Source organism: Rhincodon typus, chromosome 2 (assembly GCF_021869965.1).
Source record: "Rhincodon typus isolate 14 chromosome 2, sRhiTyp1.1, whole genome shotgun sequence".
NCBI classification, from domain to species: Eukaryota; Metazoa; Chordata; class Chondrichthyes; order Orectolobiformes; family Rhincodontidae; genus Rhincodon; species Rhincodon typus.
This window is the reverse complement of record NC_063333.1, coordinates 116,347,623-116,367,099: the sequence shown is the minus strand read 5'-3', so window position 1 is coordinate 116,367,099 and position 19,477 is coordinate 116,347,623. Positions and strand designations below refer to the sequence as shown.

The 19,477-nt window shown below is 40.6% G+C and overlaps 1 protein-coding gene across 3 annotated transcripts in view; it reads left to right on the top strand.

The window, feature by feature from the left end:
* ripor2 (RHO family interacting cell polarization regulator 2) overlaps nucleotides 1-18,968 on the top strand; it is an 82,024-nt gene extending 63,056 nt beyond the window's left edge. For 2 of the 3 annotated variants that reach the window (XM_048615020.1, XM_048615027.1), the window contains exons 15-21: nucleotides 2,746-2,908; nucleotides 5,082-5,217; nucleotides 6,822-6,983; nucleotides 9,867-10,022; nucleotides 13,905-14,107; nucleotides 17,568-17,651; nucleotides 18,614-18,968. In XM_048615020.1, coding sequence (XP_048470977.1) covers nucleotides 2,746-2,908; nucleotides 5,082-5,217; nucleotides 6,822-6,983; nucleotides 9,867-10,022; nucleotides 13,905-14,107; nucleotides 17,568-17,651; nucleotides 18,614-18,817 — 1,108 coding nt within the window. In that variant the 3' untranslated portion in view covers nucleotides 18,818-18,968. The remainder of the gene's footprint in view (nucleotides 1-2,745; nucleotides 2,909-5,081; nucleotides 5,218-6,821; nucleotides 6,984-9,866; nucleotides 10,023-13,904; nucleotides 14,108-17,567; nucleotides 17,652-18,613) is intronic. The other variant, XM_048615035.1, reaches the window with a different exon arrangement.
* The last annotated feature ends 509 nt before the right edge of the window (nucleotides 18,969-19,477 follow it).

The following is a 19,477-nucleotide window of genomic DNA, read 5'->3' as shown; positions in this document are numbered from 1 at the left end:
CATTGAAAGATTTCCTGTCTTTGAAACAATATTAACAATATAGCAATTTAGAATATTTATAAGAAATGTTGAGTATTTGGCCAATGTTCAGAATTAGACACTTTACTAGTTAAATTAGTGACGTGCTGGCAGTGAGAATTTGAACTCATCCATAAAAGCACAATTCTAATCCCCTGAATTTATAAAACTTGGATTGCTTGTTGTTAACATAATTTTGATGAAGTGGTGCAGAATTCATTTTATTTTATTCCCATGTTTATATCTTTCACACTCAAAGCCCAGATTTTGCCAAAGCTGCGTGCTGGAATATATAATCAGCACGATTTGAATGAAATGTCAGTCTCTCTCCTCCATTCTGAACCAAATTACATGGGGAAAAGGCTCCATCTAGAGTGAAAACCAGGAACAGATGAAGTCAGGCTCAATTCTATTTGAAGTGATGTAACCATTTAGTTAAAAACCCTGTGCAAAAGAATTTTTCTTTACCTCTATGTTTAAGTAATTGACATACCCAAGAAAATAACTTTCCAAAAAAAGTTAATGACATCTTAACTGAGTAGTGTGCATGATTCATCCAATTTATCAAATGAGGGGATCAGACATTCTTGTCCCTTCAGAGGGTTGTATTTTGATGTATTTATGTATTTAATACTAGTTTCTGGAGTATCTCTACCAAGTCAACCTTGACTCCATTCAGATTGATGACAGTGACACACAATTGCAATTATGGTGAAAATAATTATAAGCTGAGGCCCATAATGAGGGATTGTCAATATTAAAAAGAATAAAAAACAAATTGGAGGTATGAACCTCAAGAAATAGGAATTGAGATTTAATAGCCTAAATTTTGTACTAGGAAGGAGAGACTGAAAAAGTCAATGAGATTCAGAGGTTTATGGCCCTGGGACAGCATGTGTTAGATTAGGAATGTGAGACCATGGCAGCACATTTCAAACCCTGGAAGAAAAAAAAGTTGAAAGATGCTTACCAGCATTAAACAGGTTAGTGATATTGATAAAACTGAGAAAGACCAAGAGAAATCATTTGGAGGAACAGAGTTTTAATGTGTAGAGCCAAGCTAAGGGAAGGCTTTGCCACTGATTATTGGCATTTGAATGGCAGGGAGCATTTAAATAAGATCAGAACTAGAAAATAAAGGGATAAAGCTACTACACAGGATTGCAGAAAGTTGCAGGGGTAAAGGGTGATATGTCTGTGGAGGGATTTGTAAATAAAGATGTACATTATGATTTCAGCACAATAGAATTTGGAGAACAACTAGAGATTGATATACTGATTGTAACAAGGTCAGTCAGGTGATACTCATAGAAAACGAGTTCCCTGATTGGGGTTGTAATTTGGTCTAATCAGGGAGTCCTGGCTGAGAGATATAAACAGGAGTGTCCGAGGTTCTGTTCTCTCTCAGAGCTGGTGCTGAGAAAGCTGGATCAGTGTCAAGGACTCTCTATGTGTAAATAAAAGGTGACTTGGTGACAGGATACTGGCCTCTGCAGATTAATTTCAATTGGCACAGTCAGAAGTTAGTTTGAAGTGGGACTTGATAATCCAAGTAGTCAGATTTTATTTTAGTGGTGATTTCAGTGGACTGTGAAATGGAAAGTCAGTGAGGAGATCATTGCAAGTGATGGCCATGAATGTGATGAAAATATGGTTGAGGTTTTCAGTGTTTATTAAATGATGTAAGATTGGGAACAGTTGCTGTTATTGACCTGGGAATAGTTAATCTTGGAAATGGATAGAATATGGAAGATAGAAACTCAATGCTGTACTACAACAAAAAAACACTGCTGCAGCCGGGATACAAACAAGCGTTAGTAGAATTTCTCTGTACAGATATAGTAAGTAAGCCTGGGATAGAACTAAATTCTACTGAAAGCCGCAGTTGATCTTGGAAAAACAATGTGTTTGCCACAGAGAAGGAAATTGAACTTCTTGGAGGCAACTTCATCAATTGTGATGAATACCCACTTAAGGGCAGAGGAGCTAGTGTGTTCAACAATGTAAACAGATAAAGAGAAAGATAGAGTCATCAACTTGAGGGATGGCTGCTGCTGTTTGGACTTCCTTCCAAGGAGATAATGGCATAGGATAGAGGAACACTTAAGGCCAGTTCAGGACTACATAGTAGGCACCAGAAGCTTTATTGGAAGCTGGAATCAGATAGGTCAGTTGTAAATGAAATGTATCATAGGTCTTAGCAATGGAAAATGGACCTATTCAGGAAGTTAGAGGAAATTAGGGGAAGCCGTGACCCTGAAAGGATGGATTTCTGTTTAGGAGAGCTCATGACTGCCATCAGTATGGTAGAATGGAACGGAGGATTGTTGGAAATTATGGTGAACAGGTTTGGAATGGGTCAAAGCAACAGCTGCTGGAGGTTTAAGATACAAGTGGAACCATTCAGGATCTATACAAAACTGCAGCGTTTTTTAAAATGTCTTTGAATGGTTAGGCCCTTGTGAAAGTACAGTCTGAACCTCTAAACCATTTTGTTTTAGTATGCATTATTTTGAAATATTTTCTATTTAACCTATTTTTCTACTTAACCTGTTCAGAGATGTTTACACATGTGTGGAGCAGGGGGAACTTGAACCTGGGCCTCCCAGTTCAGGGATAGGGACATACCAATAGTTTTCTATGAAATGTGGGGATTTTGCATTATGTCAAGTATCATTATAACAATGAATTTTGTGTGATTGATTGATTTGTCTTGAATGACAACAGCTCAGAGCATCCAGATGCCAGGGGTCATCTCAGTGAGGCACTGACAGAAGACACAGGCGTTGGCACTAGTGTTGCTGGAAGTCCTCTCCCACTTACCACTGGAAATGAAAATCTCGACCTCGCCATTGTCAAACACTTACAGCATTCTGAAAAGCTCTTTCAGGTAATGCACCCAAATGAACAAGACAACTTCACATATTGACCAATATATTCACAATGCTTTTGATAGATTTTTGACTGCATTGCTTCCAGATTGTAATCAGTGCATGCTGTTCAATCCAGATACTCCTTCAAGTCCTTGACTATGTTTGCACATGTTTTTCCTTCAAAAATGCAAGTGAAAATGCACTAGGTATACCGACAATGTATTAATAGCCAAGAAATGCAGACAATTCCTGGTGTAACAAATACTTCTGCTGTTTGACAGGGACACACAAATTGTGCTCCTGTGTCATTGACTTTTAATGGCATGACCGTCACTGAAATCCCCCCAACTATCAACATCTTTGGAGCTACTATTGACTCAAAACTGCACAGGACTAAACATGTAAATATGTGGCTACAAGAGCTGATCAGAGGCTGGGAATCCTGCAATAAGCAACTCACACCCTAACTTGCCAAAGCCTGTCCATCATCCACGAGTCTTAATTCAGGGGTGTGATGAAAACACACTCATTTGCCTGGATAATGCAACTGTCAACAATACTCAAGAAGCTTGACATAATTGAGGACAAAGCAGCCCACTTAGCTGGCACCACATCCACAAACATTCACTCCCTCCACCATTAGTGCTTAGTAGTAACCATATGTACTATCTACAAGATGCATTGTTAAAATTCATCAAGTGTTCATAGACAGGACCTTCCAAACCTAAGACTACCACCATCTGGAAGGATAAGGTCAGAAGATACGTGAGAACACCACCATCCATACACACCCCACCAAGCCACTCAGCATCATGCCTTGGAAATATATCATTGCTCCTTCAGTATTGCTGGATCAAAATCCTGGGATTCCCTCCCTAACAGCACTCTGGATATACTAAACGTTACAAGGACTGTAACAGTTCAAGAAAGCAGCTCAGCGCTACCTTCTTAAGGATAGTTAGGAAAGGACAATGAACAGTAGCCTAGCCAGTGACCCCCACATCCTGTGAAAGCATTAAAACACTGGTCTTAATTTCCTGGACTTAGAATCTGGGGACTGCTTGAGCTCCTGGTCCTTGCCACTGCTGCTTCTGGCATTGCTGGGATTACAGAGCTGCCAGCCTTTACGGCAAGGTTTCTACCTGAATGAGAGGTGGAAGATACACCTCCAGCCAGTTAATGCCCCTTGGAGTGTTATATTGCCACAGGGCTGCTGGATCTCTGTTGACTGCCTGTGTGGCAGGGAAGGATACCCTGCCATCCAAAAACACTCTGCTTCATGTGTAGAAATACAAATTTGACAGTCCAATTGTACTTACTATTTAGAAAGTGTGGCATCATATGTCTCATTTGCTGTGACTTTGTTAAAGAAAAATTGTAGTCGTGGAGAATTATTAATATATCACAGCACAGTATTACTTAATTTAAAAAGAGTGTTGCTGAACAAAGAGACTTAGGGGGACAGGTACATAGTTCCTTGAAAGTGGAGTCACAGGTAGACAGGATGGTTCAGAAGGTGCTTGGCACTCTTGGCTTTATTTGTCAGCACATTGAGTATAGGAGTTGGGACGCTATGTTGCAGCTGTACAGACATTGGTGAGGTCACTTTTAGAATTTTGTATTTAATTCTGGTCTCCCTGCTGTTGGAAAGATGTTGTTAAACTTGAAATGGTTCAGAAAAGATTCACAAGGATGTTGCCAGTTTTGGAGTGTTTGAGCTATAGGGAGAGGCTGAATAGGCTGGGGCTTTTTTTTCCTTGGAGCATCGGAGGCTGAAGTTTCTATAATTATAAATGCCATGGATAGGGTGAATAGCCGAGGTCGTTTTCCTACGGTAGGGGAATCGAAAAATAGAGGGCGTAGGTTTAATGTGAGAGGGGAAAGATTTAAAAGGGCCCTGGGGGGGGGCAATTTTTTCACGCAGACTGTGGTGCATATATGGACCGAGCTGCCAGAGGAAGTGGTAGAGGATGGTACAATTACAACATTTAAAAGGAATCCAGATGGGTATATGAATAGGAAGGTTTTACAGGGATTTGGGCCAAATTTTGGCAAATGGGTCTAGGTCACATTAGGATATCTGGTTGGTGCAGACGAGTTGGACTGAAGGGGCTATTTCCATGCTGTATAACTCAATGATTCTGTGACTCTAAATGTACTTTAAAAATACTTTTTTTTTCCATTTAATAGCAACTTTTGTCATTTGAAGAATGGCCAATCATTCGGGACAGCCTGCTGGCTAAGATTTCCCAGCAGACCCATGTACTTGAAAACCTGGCTGAGCTCAGTACAGAGAAACCAGGAAATATTAATCCTGCATTAGAAGGTAAGATTAAAACAGTCAGAACAAAAATTAACCTCGCTTCTTGTGAAAAGTTCTTCATACAATGCTCCCCGAGTTTTTTTTCCAGAAAATCGTCAATTCTTCTGTACGGTCACACCTTCATTCTTGCTAGAACCAAATATCACTCTCCTATGTTCTGAACTTTGCTCCTTGAAAACAATTATGACTAGTTTTTCAGGCCTGTTACATCACACATGTTGCCAGCTTAGTACACTGCCCTGCCAGGAGGTGGTCCTGCCAGAATGCGTGCACATTTCTTGAGACAAGAAAATGGGACATTCCTCATCTCAGGTTCATAGTATGAATCAAAAACCTAGTGGGGCTCATTATCTAATCATGTATCTGTATCTGTATTGTGAGCATTAACCCATCCTTTCTTGTTACTCATACCAAGAACTACTATGCATATCATATAAAGCATCTACTGCTATAATTTTGAATTCCATCATTTACCTTTTCATCTCCATTTCATGGATATGTAAATAAGTAGATAGTGTTACAGGCAAGCAATGTGAATGTTTAAATGAAGGGATAATCTGATAAGACCACATGACAGGATTATTTAAGTAAGTGGTTAATGGCACAGACGCACTCCTCAGTAATACTCAAATAGTGAATGAAATACATCCTCTCAAATATGGCCTTAAAAATGTTGAAAAATTCACTAAATAAAAGACCCCTTAGGAATGCAAAATACTGATGTTAAAGTAATTGCAAGAAAGGGTGGCTACAGCCCAGTTTGACATTATTGCAAGTTTATTTTCTTTATAATAACAATACAATACAATACAGGAACAGGCCCTTCAGCCCACCAAGACTGCGCCAATTCCTATCCTCATTTTGACCCACTACTTATTGCCCGTATGCGGTTTCTATCCCTCTGTTCGCCTCACATTCATGGGTCCATCAAGATACACATTAAACATTGCTATTGTGCCTGCTTCCACTGCCTTCATCGGCAGTGCATTTCAGGCATTCGCCACCCTTTGTGTGAGAAACTTTCCCCCACCTCTCCCCTAAACTTTCATTCTCTCACCTTGAACCTGTGCCCTCTTGTAGCTGACCCTTCCACCCTGGGAAAAAGCTTCTGACTATCCACCTTACCTACGTCTGTCACAATTTTGTAGATGTCTATCAGGTGCACCCCCCCAACCCCGCCACTGTTGCTGCCTCCGTCTTTCTAATGAAAACAATCCGAGTTTATCCAACTTCTTCTCATAACCAAAAACCTCCAGACCAGGCAACATCCTGGTAATCATTCTTTGCATCCTCTCCAAAGCATCCATGTCCTTCTGATAGTGTGGCAGCCAGAACTGCATGCAATATTCCAAATATGGCCTAACTGAAGTTTTATACACCTGTAACATAACTTGAAATACTTCTAGATTGTGAAAACTTCTTGCATGGGAAATAAAAATTAGACTGGAACCCATTTGATGAAACACAATAAAATTTTTCACTATTGACTCAGCCTCACTAGATTTTTGATACAAACTATGAAACAGCCCACAAAAAGCGTTGCAGTGTTTTGTTTGATTGTCATTTTATCATGTTTCAGATTGAATACTAAGCTGTGTTATTTACAGTTATTCCACAGCTACGGAGAAATCAGGCTTTACTCTCCAGCTGGCTCGAGAGTTCCAGTTCAGGAAGTACATTTTACGCTCCAGTGGACAGATTGATAAAACAACTGAGTCTCCATTTTGGCAAAAATGTGAACGAGAGATGTCCAGGCCACTCTGAAACAGGTAGGGTAACCATCAGCCACTCCAGTTAGACTTTGCTTCACCTATAAAAGACAGTCTCTAACTAAATTCAAGAAGCCAAAGTGACAAATTACAATTGCCTTCTTAGAACTGGAAATTGTCTCAAACAGACAGATCAGAAATAGAATAGTAGCTTTTGTAGTGGTCTGTTGGTTAGAATTTGCACTGTCACCACTGCAGCCTGGGTTCAGTTCCCAGGCAGGGAATAGCTCTAGGCCAGAAAGTTTGGGTTCAAATCCCATCTGCCCAGAGGTGTGACATAACATGCCCGAACAGGTTGGTTACAATAATGGGAAACAGATTAATGCATCCAACTGCATCATGCACTCATCGGGTAAATGATCAGGTAGCATCAGGGGTGGCACGGTGACTCAGTGTTTAGCACTGCTGCCTCAGCGCCAGGGACCCAGATTCATTTCTAGCCTCAGGCGACTGTCTGTGTGGGGTTTGCACGTTCTTCCTCTGTCTACGTGGGTTTTCCTCTGGGTGCTTCGGTTTCCTCCCACAGTCCAAAGATGTGCAGCATAGGTGGATTGACTATGCTGAAATTGTCCGTATTGTTCAGGGATGAGTAGGCTAGGTGGATTAGCCATGAATGATATGGGGTTAAGGTATACAGTGTGGGTTTGGGTCTGGGTGAGGTGCTGTTCAGAGGGTCTGTGCGAACTGTATGGATCAAATGGCCTCCTTCTACACTGTAGGGATTCAATAATGTTGCTGTCAGCCAGAGAAAGAAACACTTGAATTTATTTCACAATTACAAAATCTCAGAACAGCCTGACCTAGGGCCTTGGCCTCATTTACCAAATTTGACCTGCCAACATGCACAGGCACTGCATTTTAATTCACTGAATTGTGGGCAACTTGCCTGGTCCTTAGTTAAATCCCTGGTGAGTAGATAGTGTGATGACATTGAGAAAATTGAATGCTGAGGGACTCGTGAGTACTGAGTATGCAATGGTGAGGAACATCCTAACCCCCCCTCTACAAGAGCAACCTTTAAAATTCACAATTTACCTTTTGTTACCAGTGGCTGCTTAGACTGCAGTGACCACCAGAGAATTCCTTGAAACCATAGGTTTTGTGCCTGTTATTGTCTTCAGAATTTAACAGAGGAGGCTTAAAATAGGAATTAAGACTCAGACTTACATATGGACCTAATGCATTCTTTTGGATGATGTCTAGAGATGGTTGAACACCCTGCTGCTCAATGTCAGATTGAATGTATTTATGGTGTAATTTGAATGTGTGATGAATTTATTTTAAATTTTAAATTTCTTCATTCATAACATATAGGTTTTGCCGGAAAAGTCAGCATTTGTTGCCTGTCCTGAATTTTTCTTGATAAAATGGTGGTGAGCTGCATTTCATGTGATGTGAGCACCGTAGATTCTCAGATAGCACCTTCCAAACCCATGACCACTTCCATCTAGAAGGACAAGGGCAATAGATATGTAGGAACATCACCGCCTTCAAGTTCCCCTCCAAACCACTCACCATCCTGACTGGGAAAGATATCGCATTTCCTTCACTGTTGCTGGATCAAAGTCCTGGAATCCCCTCCCTAATGGCATTGTGGGTCAACCAACAGCAAGTGGACTGCAGCGGTTCAAGAAGGCAGCTCACCACCAGTTTCTGAAGGGCAACTAGGGATGGGCAATAAATGCTGGCCCACTCAACGGCACCCACATCCCACAACAAAAGAAAAAAATTTTTAAAAACCCACAGTACTGGGTAAATGATCATGAGTTTGGAAGGTGCTGTTGAAGAAGCCTTGGCAGGATACTGCAGTACATTTTATAATCAGTATACACATTAGCCTCAGCATGCCAGTAATGGAAGGAATAACTCTTCAAAATGATAGATGGGGTGCAGATCAAGCAGCTTGCTTTGTCTTGGATGGTGTTGAGTGTTGGAGTTGCACCCAGCCTAGCCAGGGCACAGTATTTCATTGCACTACTGACTTTATCACCTATAGATGGTGGAAGAGAGATTTAAGGAGTGAGGAGATGATGTATTCCATGCAGAAACCACAGATTTGTCACAGACTGTATATGTAGAATCAGAGAATCTCTGCAGTGTGGAAGGAGGCTATTAGGCCTACCACGATCCTCTGAAGAGCATCCTACACAGACCCACCTTACTACCCTATAACCCTGCATTTCTCATGGCTAACCCACCTAGCCAGCACATCCCTGGACACCATAGGCAATTTAGCACGGCCAATGCACCTAACCTGCACATCTTTGGACTGTGGAAGGAAAATGGAGCACCCAGAGGAAACCCACACAGACACCGGGACAATGTGCAAACTCCACACAAGCAGTCACCCAAGGGTGGAATCGAACCCAGGTCCTTAGTGCTGTGAGGCAGCAGTGCTAACCATTAAGCCACCATGCCACTCACTGTGCTGTCCATATGGCTGGTATAGTTAAGGATCTTATCATACAGGGCTCCAATTGATGGTGTGTTCACTGGCAGTGGTCATATATTGAATTTCAAGGAGGGATGGTTAGTATCTCCCGCGTTGGAAATGTACATTTTCTGACAATTCTATAGTATGAACATTACTTGATATTTAGCAGTCCAACTACAGATGCTGCCCAGGCCTTAGCACATGTGGGCATAGACTGCTTCATTGTCAAATGAATTGAGCTGAACACTTTATATAATTATCAGCAAATATCTCTGCTTTTGAATTCACAGTAAACTCTAGACTTGGATTGAATATAGAGCTGAATCAAATGGGAAACCCTAGAATCTAGGTAGGGAAAGGAAAAGGTTTCTAAAGAAAAGGGATATTGAGCCTAATTATTTGTAATTGTTTTGAATTTTTATGTTTTACTGTATTGTTCTGATCCCCAGTCTTTCGAACCCTTGTGAATCAGATGCTCGATAAATCTGAATTGTTCACTGCCCCTGACGCACAGGAAGTAATAACTATCTGCCAGTTTGTTAACTATTTGACAAGTCACAACATATCTGATTTTGGAGATCACCTGACAGAGCTGGCAAATGAAGGTATCGTGTGGTAGTTTCAGCTGTTTGAACACCTAAGACATTAAAGCGCTCTGCTTAATGTTTAATTTGTTCATGTGATGTGGGTGTCATTTATTGTCTGAACCTAATTACTCAGAGAGCAATTCAGAGTAATCACATGTAGACCAGGCAGATTTTTTTCTGTGTATGCTGTCAGGTTAATATTTTTAAGCATACCTTTTATTTTTAATATCTGCCACAGTAGGATTTGAACCCATATCCTCAGAATATTAGTTTTTGTTTATTCATTCATGGGATGAGGGTGTCACTGGCCAAGCCAGCATTAATTGCCCATCCCTAACTGCCCAGAGGGTAGTTAAATCTCAACCACATTGCCGTGGGTCGAGTGTCACATGTAGGCCAGACCAGGTAAGGATGACAGATTTCCTTCCCTGAAGGAACCAGATAGATTTTCTTTTATGGCAATCAACTCGTGGTCATTATTAGACTCTTAAGTCCAGATTTTTATTGAAATCAAATTCCACCATCTACTGTGGCAGGTCCCCAGAACATTACCTGGGTCTCTGGATTAATAATCCAGTGGTAATACCACTAGATTCACCTCACCTTAGTTTGGGACTCTGGGTTACCATAATGTATGCAGTGTTTAAATGGTTTGAACTTTAACTTGATCTAACTTCAAGTTTCTGCCATAGTTTACTTGATTACCCCAACATCATTCACATTGGATCATTTTTCCTTCTACTTGGACTTATCCCTTATTGTATTGATGTATTTAAATATTTATATCTCTAGCACTTATCGGAGATGATTTTGTTTAATGCCAAGCACATTCTTGGTGTTAGTTTTATGAATTTACAACGTTTCGACAGATAGAAAATAATTTGAGTTGCATTGCAGTTTGTACCTGGAATCACACTTGCACTCTTATTGCATGAAGTTCTGCCCCTGGACCAAAACACAAACAGATTCTAAACAAGGCCTCACACTTAACATGCATTGTCTGACCTAAAATGTCACCTCTTCTTTACACTAATAAAACCTTTAGATCTCTCAGGACAGTGACTTGAAAGGAATTTGAGGATTTACATATACATATAAATCAATTAAAACCTTCTAACTGATTAAAGATATAACAGCATCTTAGATTTGTTTAATACATCCTCATCAGTGGTGTGACCCTTTGATATTTTACTTATTAATTCTGTGCCTGATACAACCTCTCTCAGTAGCACTTGAAGGAGGAGTGAGGCTCCGAAAGCTTGTGTTTTCAAATAAACCTGTTGGACTATAACCTGGTGTCATGTGATTTCTGTTGTCCACCCCAGTCCAACACTGGCACCTCCACATCATCAAATATATCCAACAGAGATAATTTGTGCTTCTCCTGCTGTGTTCCTCCAGCTCCACATTGTATTGACTCTGACTGCAGCATCTGCAATTCTTGTTATTTCCTAGAGATAATGTTAACCTACACCAAATGAATGAATTTCTTGTTTTATGCCGTACACAATGGAAAATAAAATTAAGTAGGTTACAAGGTGATTATTTAACTCAAATCCTGTTCTTCATTGTGGGTGCAAAAGATTATAATCGTTCCTTGTAGCGCTTTTCAGCATTTTCAAATCTGCTCATTATCAAATCCTTTACAGCTCTATTTAGATGATATATTTGCAATGCATAGTCTGAACTACAAAAAAGGAAGAAAAAATGTGACTTTCTTGAATGTTTTTCCTGTACTCCATACATCTTGATATTCTTCACAACCAATTAGGTACATTTGAATGTAATCACTATGTGATAACACAGATTAATTTCCATAGAATAATGCCCCACAAACAGCAGTTAATAGTTCATCTGAAAGATGGCATCTCTGCAAGTGCTGGACTCTTTCAGCCAACTACGTTTTGTGCTTGGGTCTGGATTGGGGTTGAAACCACCCCCTTCTGTCTCAGCGATGAAAGTGTTGTTATTAATTATCACTTCATTTTCAATGGAATTTTATCTTTCATGAATTTTCTAATTTAGTGATGCTATCATAAGCTTATAGCTGTGTTGACCAGCTATGTATAGTGGTAAAATTACATGGAGGGTGCCTTGCTACAAATGCACATTAATAAGACTCAGACTACAAATTCGAGAACTTGTGGCCTAAGTGTGAGGGCTGGTTAACTTTGGTTTTGAACAATTAATCAGGGGAAATCCCATGCTATATTCAATGAAGAAAATTGCTAATGGATCTCATTACTTCAAATAAACAAGCAAATGGGACCTTCGCTCAACATCTGAGGAGTTCATCATGCAGCATAAATTCCTGTTTTATTGTACCCCTATCTTTAAGCTCAGCAATGTGAAAGAATATTGTGCATGTGACCCAAATGCACTGTGCGTAAGCCTTCCTCCAATGAATCAAAGTAACACTATTAGGAATATTGCTTTGCAAGTGAAATTCTCCTGTTTGGGGCATAAGTTTCCTCTCCTTTGAGATGGTGAGAGATGTGGTGAGAAGGGCAATTAATTGAGCGAGTTGGCCCTTGAGAAATTCTTGCTTTCTCAGCAAATATGTGCTAGTCCAGAAGGTTCACTGGAAATTCCCTCAACTCACTAGCAATTAGTGGTCAATTAGAGGTCTCACAAGAGCTCAATTTGCCACCAGCCCAATTACATGCCTTCACAGCAGTCAAGAATAGTGGCTAGTTCCCCGACTGGATAACCAGGCAAATCTGCCTGCTACGTTAGATGGGGTCTGCATTTGCTCCAATCTAGGCCCAAGCCAGAGGAGGAATGTAGAAGTGATGGGGGATGGATGTGGCCACTGAAAACTATTCCCTGTGGATCCTGTGAAAACTCTTTAGTCTTTAGGTCCCAGAAGCAGCTGGTCTCTGATTGGCCAGCAATTTCGAGTGAAGAAAAATCCATTGTCAAGGCCAACAATTGGCCAAGAAGCTTGTTGAAGAGCACTCCAAGTTGGTTGGAGCTCCGTTCTGCCAACTTTCTTGCTGGCGAAGGCAGTAAGTTGCCATTGAATGTGCCAGCCCCCACACTTAGGCCACAAATTCTCCAATTTGTAGTCTGAGTTTTATTAATGTGCATTTGTGGCAAGGCACCCTCCATGTAATTTTACCACTATACCCTGCTGGTCAACATAGCTATAAGCTTTTATGATAGCATCATTAAATTCACGAAAGATAAAATTCCATTGAAAATGAATTGATAATTGATAACAACACTTTCATCTCTGAGACAGAAGGGGGTGGTTTCAACCCCCATCCAGATCCAAGCACAAAACCTAGGTTGGCTGAAGGAGTCCTGCTCTTGCAGAGATGCCATCTACCAGATGAACTATTAACTGGAGGATCAGTCTCCTCTCAGTTGAGCATCAAAACTCCCATCAAACTAAAAACCGAAAGAACTATGGATGCTGCAATCAGAAACAAAAACAGAAATTGCTGGAAAAACTAAGCAGGGCTGGCAGCATCTGTGGAGAGGAAGCAGAGTTAATGTTACATGCCTGTGACCCTTCTTTAGAACTGGACGCAGCTAGGTACTAACCTTTCTCTCTAAAGATGTGCTAGACTTGCTGAGTTTTTCCAGCAATTTCTGTTTTTGCATCCCATCAAACTGTTTCAAACAAATTAAGTGGCTTTCCCGGGATCTGATCAACAATTATCCATCAATCAATGTCACCAAAACACATTAACTCGTAATTTTAACTCATTGATGTATGTCAGTTTCAAATCAGCTGTTAAATCTCCTATCTTACAGTAGACATTGCACTTTAAAAGGCCTTAGCTGGCTGTAAAACATTTTCTAACATCTTTTTTTCATATACTACTTTTATCTAATGTTTGTGATAAAATGCGACCTGGTGATTAAAAACCATCTCTTTATTTTGAAATGCAGTTGTGCTGCTGCAGACCCTTCAATCCTTGCAACCAGAAAAGACTTTAGAGACACTGGAGGAGCAGCCAGCTCAGAACCTTCAACCTCTAGAGGAGACCTTAAAGGCAATTGCTTTCCTTCTATTGGAAACAAACAATGATCTAGTGCAGGCTGCCACTTCTTTCCTCAACACAGCATCAACAAACAAAAATTTCAGAGAAAAGGTATAAACTCCAATATAATGTTGAGATATTTTACTTTTGCAATGTATTGTTCAATTCATGAGTCATTATATTGGATAACAATGTGTGTATTATCTACATGCAGTTATATTTCATACATAATGAATTTAACAGCACTTGCCAGTACATCAGGATATCTGTTCGCAACTGGACGCTTTTTACATGAATTTTGAAATTGCACTAAAGAGTCAGAGGTAGTTTCCAGTAATAATTTATCATCTCACTCATATATAAACATCTGCATTTATCAGTTTCATTCATTCAAGTAATCTTCAACCTACCATTAAGTTGATAACATTGAATTCATAGTTTTTCCTCCTTTGCTTATTTGACAAAATAGTTCTGATGCCAGAGCCTGCAGGTGTACTGTCCATGATTTTCTGTATGTTAAATTTATTTCAGCGGCTAAGGATTCCAGCTGAAATTGCCTAGAAAAATGATCTCATTATACGGTTGTTGACTTGCTTGCTGAGCTAGTAAGGTTATTCACAAATGTTTTGTCACCAGACTAGGTAACATCACCGTGTGCCTCCGGTGAAGCATCGGTGTTCTGTCCTGCTTGCTATTTATGTGTCTCGGTTTGCTGGAATGGGTGGCATCACTTCTGGATTTGTTTTTTAGTGGTTGGTATATGGAGTCCAGCTCTACTTGTTTATTAATGGAATTCCAGTTTGAGTGCCAGGCCTCCAGGAATTCTCGTGTGTGTCTTTGCTTGGCATGTCCTAGGATGGCTATGTTGTCCCCATCGAATTGGTGTCCCTCTTTGTCCATGTGTGTTGTAATGAGTGATAGTTGGTCATGTCTCTTGGTAGCTAGTTGGTGTTCGTGAATCCAGAGGGCTAATTTCCGTCCGGGTGTCCTATATAATGTTTTTAGCCAAGGACAAGCCAAGCAAAGACATGTACGAGAATTCCTGGAGACCTGGCACTCAAACTGGAATTTCATTAACAAACATGTAGAGCTGGACTCTATATATGAACCACTAAGAAACAAATCCGGAAGTGATGCCACCCAATCCAGCAAACCGAGACACATAAATAACAAGCAGGACAGTACACTGATGCTTCACCAGAGGCACACTGATGATGTTATCTAGCATGGTGATGAAATGTTTGTGAACAAACTTACCAGCTCAGCGAGCAAGTCAACAACCGCATCAACAACCTGAGCTATAAATCTTCTCAAAAACTTTGACCTCGTTATTTTGCTTCTTATTATAGTAAAGGAATCTGACAGTATCAGCTCTTTGGGAGAACCATGTAACCAGTCCCACTCCCTTTGCTGTCTCTCTAAAGCCTTGTAAATGTTTTCTTTGTTTACGCAAATCCAAATTTCTTTTCAAAGTTACAATTGAATGTACTTTTATTGTCAAACAGTGGTTGTAATAAAATTTTAAACAAATAATCAGGAACTGAGAGGAATCTGAACTTCAGAGTCTTTTAACTTTTCTATATTTGGATAATATGTGCATATCATCAAAAACAGTGTAAATTTCCCACCCTTAAGCAGCATGGGCAATGACGAGAATTGTGGCAGAAAATGGCAAGAATGAGAAATAGGATCTCTAATGTTGATGGTTGGATGAGAATCTTGCTAGTAAGCAGCAAGGACCTTATTTCCACCTATATGCAACTTATTTTTAGCGAATCTCACCTTGTTTATATGCAATGTGCATTTGTCCTAAGCACTGGTTAGAAACTAGACGGCACCAATTCCCAACTTGAAAGTCTGAGCGGTTATCTGGCAGTGGTAGCTTGCTGGTTGCTTTCTAGGCTTTCCTGTTTACCTTCCTTCACCAACATCTCAGGGCCTATCCATGACAGAATCCCCTCCATCCTTCATCCAGACAGAGCACCAATCTCATCCCATCATTGTGGATGATCTCAGAAGACAGTTCAGCACTTCACCACTGCATTTTGTCGCTCACTGATCCCTGACATTGCAATGTCCCAGCTAAGGTCACTGTGGAACAGAACTAAGATTAGGAGAGGATGCATCTCAAAGTTCTTAGCTTGCTTTCCTAGTATTCACTCACTTTGTACTTACTCGGATGTTAGGAGCATCGCTGCTTTGCTTTTCAGTGCAGACTCAAAGCCAAGCAGCTTGTTACGGTTGGTAGCACTGAATGGACAAGGGGAGCACACATTGCTGTATGAGTTTATGCTAATATCACAGTTACAGCTGTTTCAACAGCTCATATGTTAATCTTACTGCATACCCTTCAACCAAATGGACATGTCTGAAAGTCTAAGTGGCGGGAGGAGGGGAAGGGTGGGTATCCTTACTGGAGAGAAGCAGTCTACGATCAATCAGGGAGTGCCACCATACTCTGTCAAGGCCATTGTCTGATCAGAATCTGGGGGATTGGCCACAGTCAGTACTGGAGGTTTGAGCAGTAAATGTGAAGGGTGTTATTGGTGGCAGTCCATGCTGTGTTGGGGAAAGTCACCAACTCAAGCATGGGATTTGAAGCAATTACAGTAAGACATATGGGGGACACTGGCTGGAAAGCAGGCAACTTCAAATATCAAGGTGAGACCTGATCCATAGGGATGGCATGGAGGACTTAGGGAGGAGATTTCCGAGCCCCCCCAGCAAAATCAGAAATTGAGTGAGATGAAAGTAGATGGCACAGTTGTTAGTGGCATTTCAGGAACTGGAAAAATCTGTGACCAGGGATAATTCATTTCACTCAAGTGGCCTGACTAACTGAGTAGAAAGTGCGGAGACCATGCAAGTTTAGTAATTTCGGAGGATGAGATGGGTGACAACCATTGATTGAAGGTGCTGCATACAATAGTGATAGACTGTGAATCTTGGTGGGAGGCATGTACAATGGCAAAGTTAGAATGAGTGTGAGGAATGGAGGAAAAATGGTGGCACTTACCCTTGCAGAGCACAAAAGGTCATTGACCTTCATTCTACATTACTGGGTGTTTGTTCTTGTTGGGGACAGTGCACTGATCTCAGTTGAGGTTGGCACTAGCTTATACCATTATCTCTTTTGGCTGTCAACAGGAAAGAGGTTGGCACTCCTCTTCACCACCCTGTCCATCAATACCTCCAGCTCCTTATCCTTGTACTGATGTGCCAACTTCCCTGCCTTGGCCACCTCCTCTATAATAATGGTCAAACATCAGACTTTCAGTAGCACATCCCAGCATAGAATGACATTAGGCCTGAAAGTCCTGGCAGTGGTGACATTTCTTTCTCTGCAACTGAACAATTCAACAAGAAAGGAGCCCACACACACAATTAATGAGGTGGGCAAAGAAGAGAGCATGAGAAAAATCTGCATGAAATTCCCGGAAAATGACACTTCGCCAAGTTATACGACGATTCAGCGCAGTATTTTTCATTGATGTGACATAAAATTGCATTTGTGCTTCCTTGAGAGAATGAAAACTGTATGTTTGAAAGAATGCACTACTTTTTTTCACAGGCTTTGCTCTACTACACCAAGGCATTGACCCAACCCAATGTAAAGATACAAAGGGCTGCTTGCACAGCGCTAAAATGCATTAAAGTAAGTGCCGCTTGTATCAAATCCACAATGTCATGATAATGATCATATAAATTACAGGATATTTTGACCATCATTTGTGTGCCAGATCCTCAACTGAAGTTATTCAACTTCTCTTTGCTGGCCATTCTCTACATCCTGTTTAAGTTCATGCCTTGCTTATATGTTTTCACCTCCCTTTTGAATTTTGGGACTATTTCCACGGCACAGTCGAATATGAAGAGGAAATTTAAATAGAGATTTTTAAAAGAATTTTGATAGTGTCAATTGGGAAAGATAATTTCCATTGTTTGGGGAGTCTGTCACCAGGGATAATTCATTTAAAATGATTGCCAAGAGCATGAAGAGAGATGTCAAAAAGAAATCTTCATACAAAGGACATTTGGAATAATTAGATAGATAGTCGAAACAGAGGAAAATGAAGGGATTGTTTTCAATTCACCCAGACAGTGAAGATTAATGCAGAAAAGGTCACCTCCAGCTGCTCATGTCATCGATGCCAGATGCCTGTTCAACCACGTTTGTGTTTGTGGTGCATGCCAACATCTCTCTGTAAGCTACCAACTCATGACTCTGAAATTCTCCCACCTAATTTTTCTATTTTTGGCAGCTCTGAATGCCCAACAACAACAACTCACAGTTAGGTAGCGCCATTAATGCAGAAACCATGCTTCCCTGGTGTGTGAGGAAGAAGCTGATAGCAAGAAAAGGAGATTAATGGGGTAACCATGAGTTCCATCAAAGTGGTTTCTTTTGAAGTTTTGAGGAGAGTTACAAGGGAGCAGTAGAAGATGGAGTGGTTCCCAAAATGAGTGATATTGAGGTCTGAGGGGATAGCCTTTAATGGATCATGACCCTTTAATTGAATATGATGATATTATATGTGGAATGATAGGTGCTTCCAAAAGAACTGGTTGATTATAAATACTGATCTAATCAATTTCAAATATTGCTCCCCCCCACAGGCTTGTGAAAGCATTGACATTCTGGTGAGTTTGTGCCAATCTGAGAGAGAACTCCTCCGGCAAGCCGCTGCTGAATCACTCCTCTCGCTAGGTGAGTGCTTTTCCATGTGGATGAGCCACATAGTGGCTAGATGTTCAATTTTTTGTTACAGTTTAGGCCAGCTAGTCCAATCAGTGCTCCAGCTGTCAGATTCCTTGTGTTGAGGCAACACCAAGGCGGTGAATGCAGTTGTTTGACAGCTCTCCTGACCCGGCTGGGAGGCAGCTATAGTAACCCGTGACGTTGCTCTTGCCACCCAAAGACCAGAACCAGAAGTATTAAACTGTCAAACCTAACCATTTCTTTTCGAACACTGTACTGCCTTTAGTGCAAATCTTCCCATGTTGACAAAATGAGAGACAGATTATGCAGGAATTGCCTGAGGTTTTATTTTCGTTTGAATCTAGTGCAGAAGATCACTGTATCCAACTGTTTTATTGCTTTTGTTATACAGACACAAAGCAGCATAAAAATCACATTCAACTGAGGTATATGATTAGTGCTTCAAAATGTTCCTTTTTTCATAAGACAGAGAGAAGTGAAACATAGTGAATTATTAATACTCAAATGACCTAGACCTCTTTCCCACCTGTCTTTTTAATTATTTTTTTTCTTCACTTAATGAAATTAAAGCTAAATTAAGATTGTACCTAGGGGAATGTAAAATTTTTTCAGCATTTTAGAATTGATACTATTCTGCCACAGAATGTACATTTGAACATTTTTCTTTTGCTAGTAAGTGTAAATGCAAAATTATGTTTAAAGCAGTAACGTGGCTCCAAAGTGTCTTCCTGCCAGCAATAACACTTCTTTGTTTACACTTT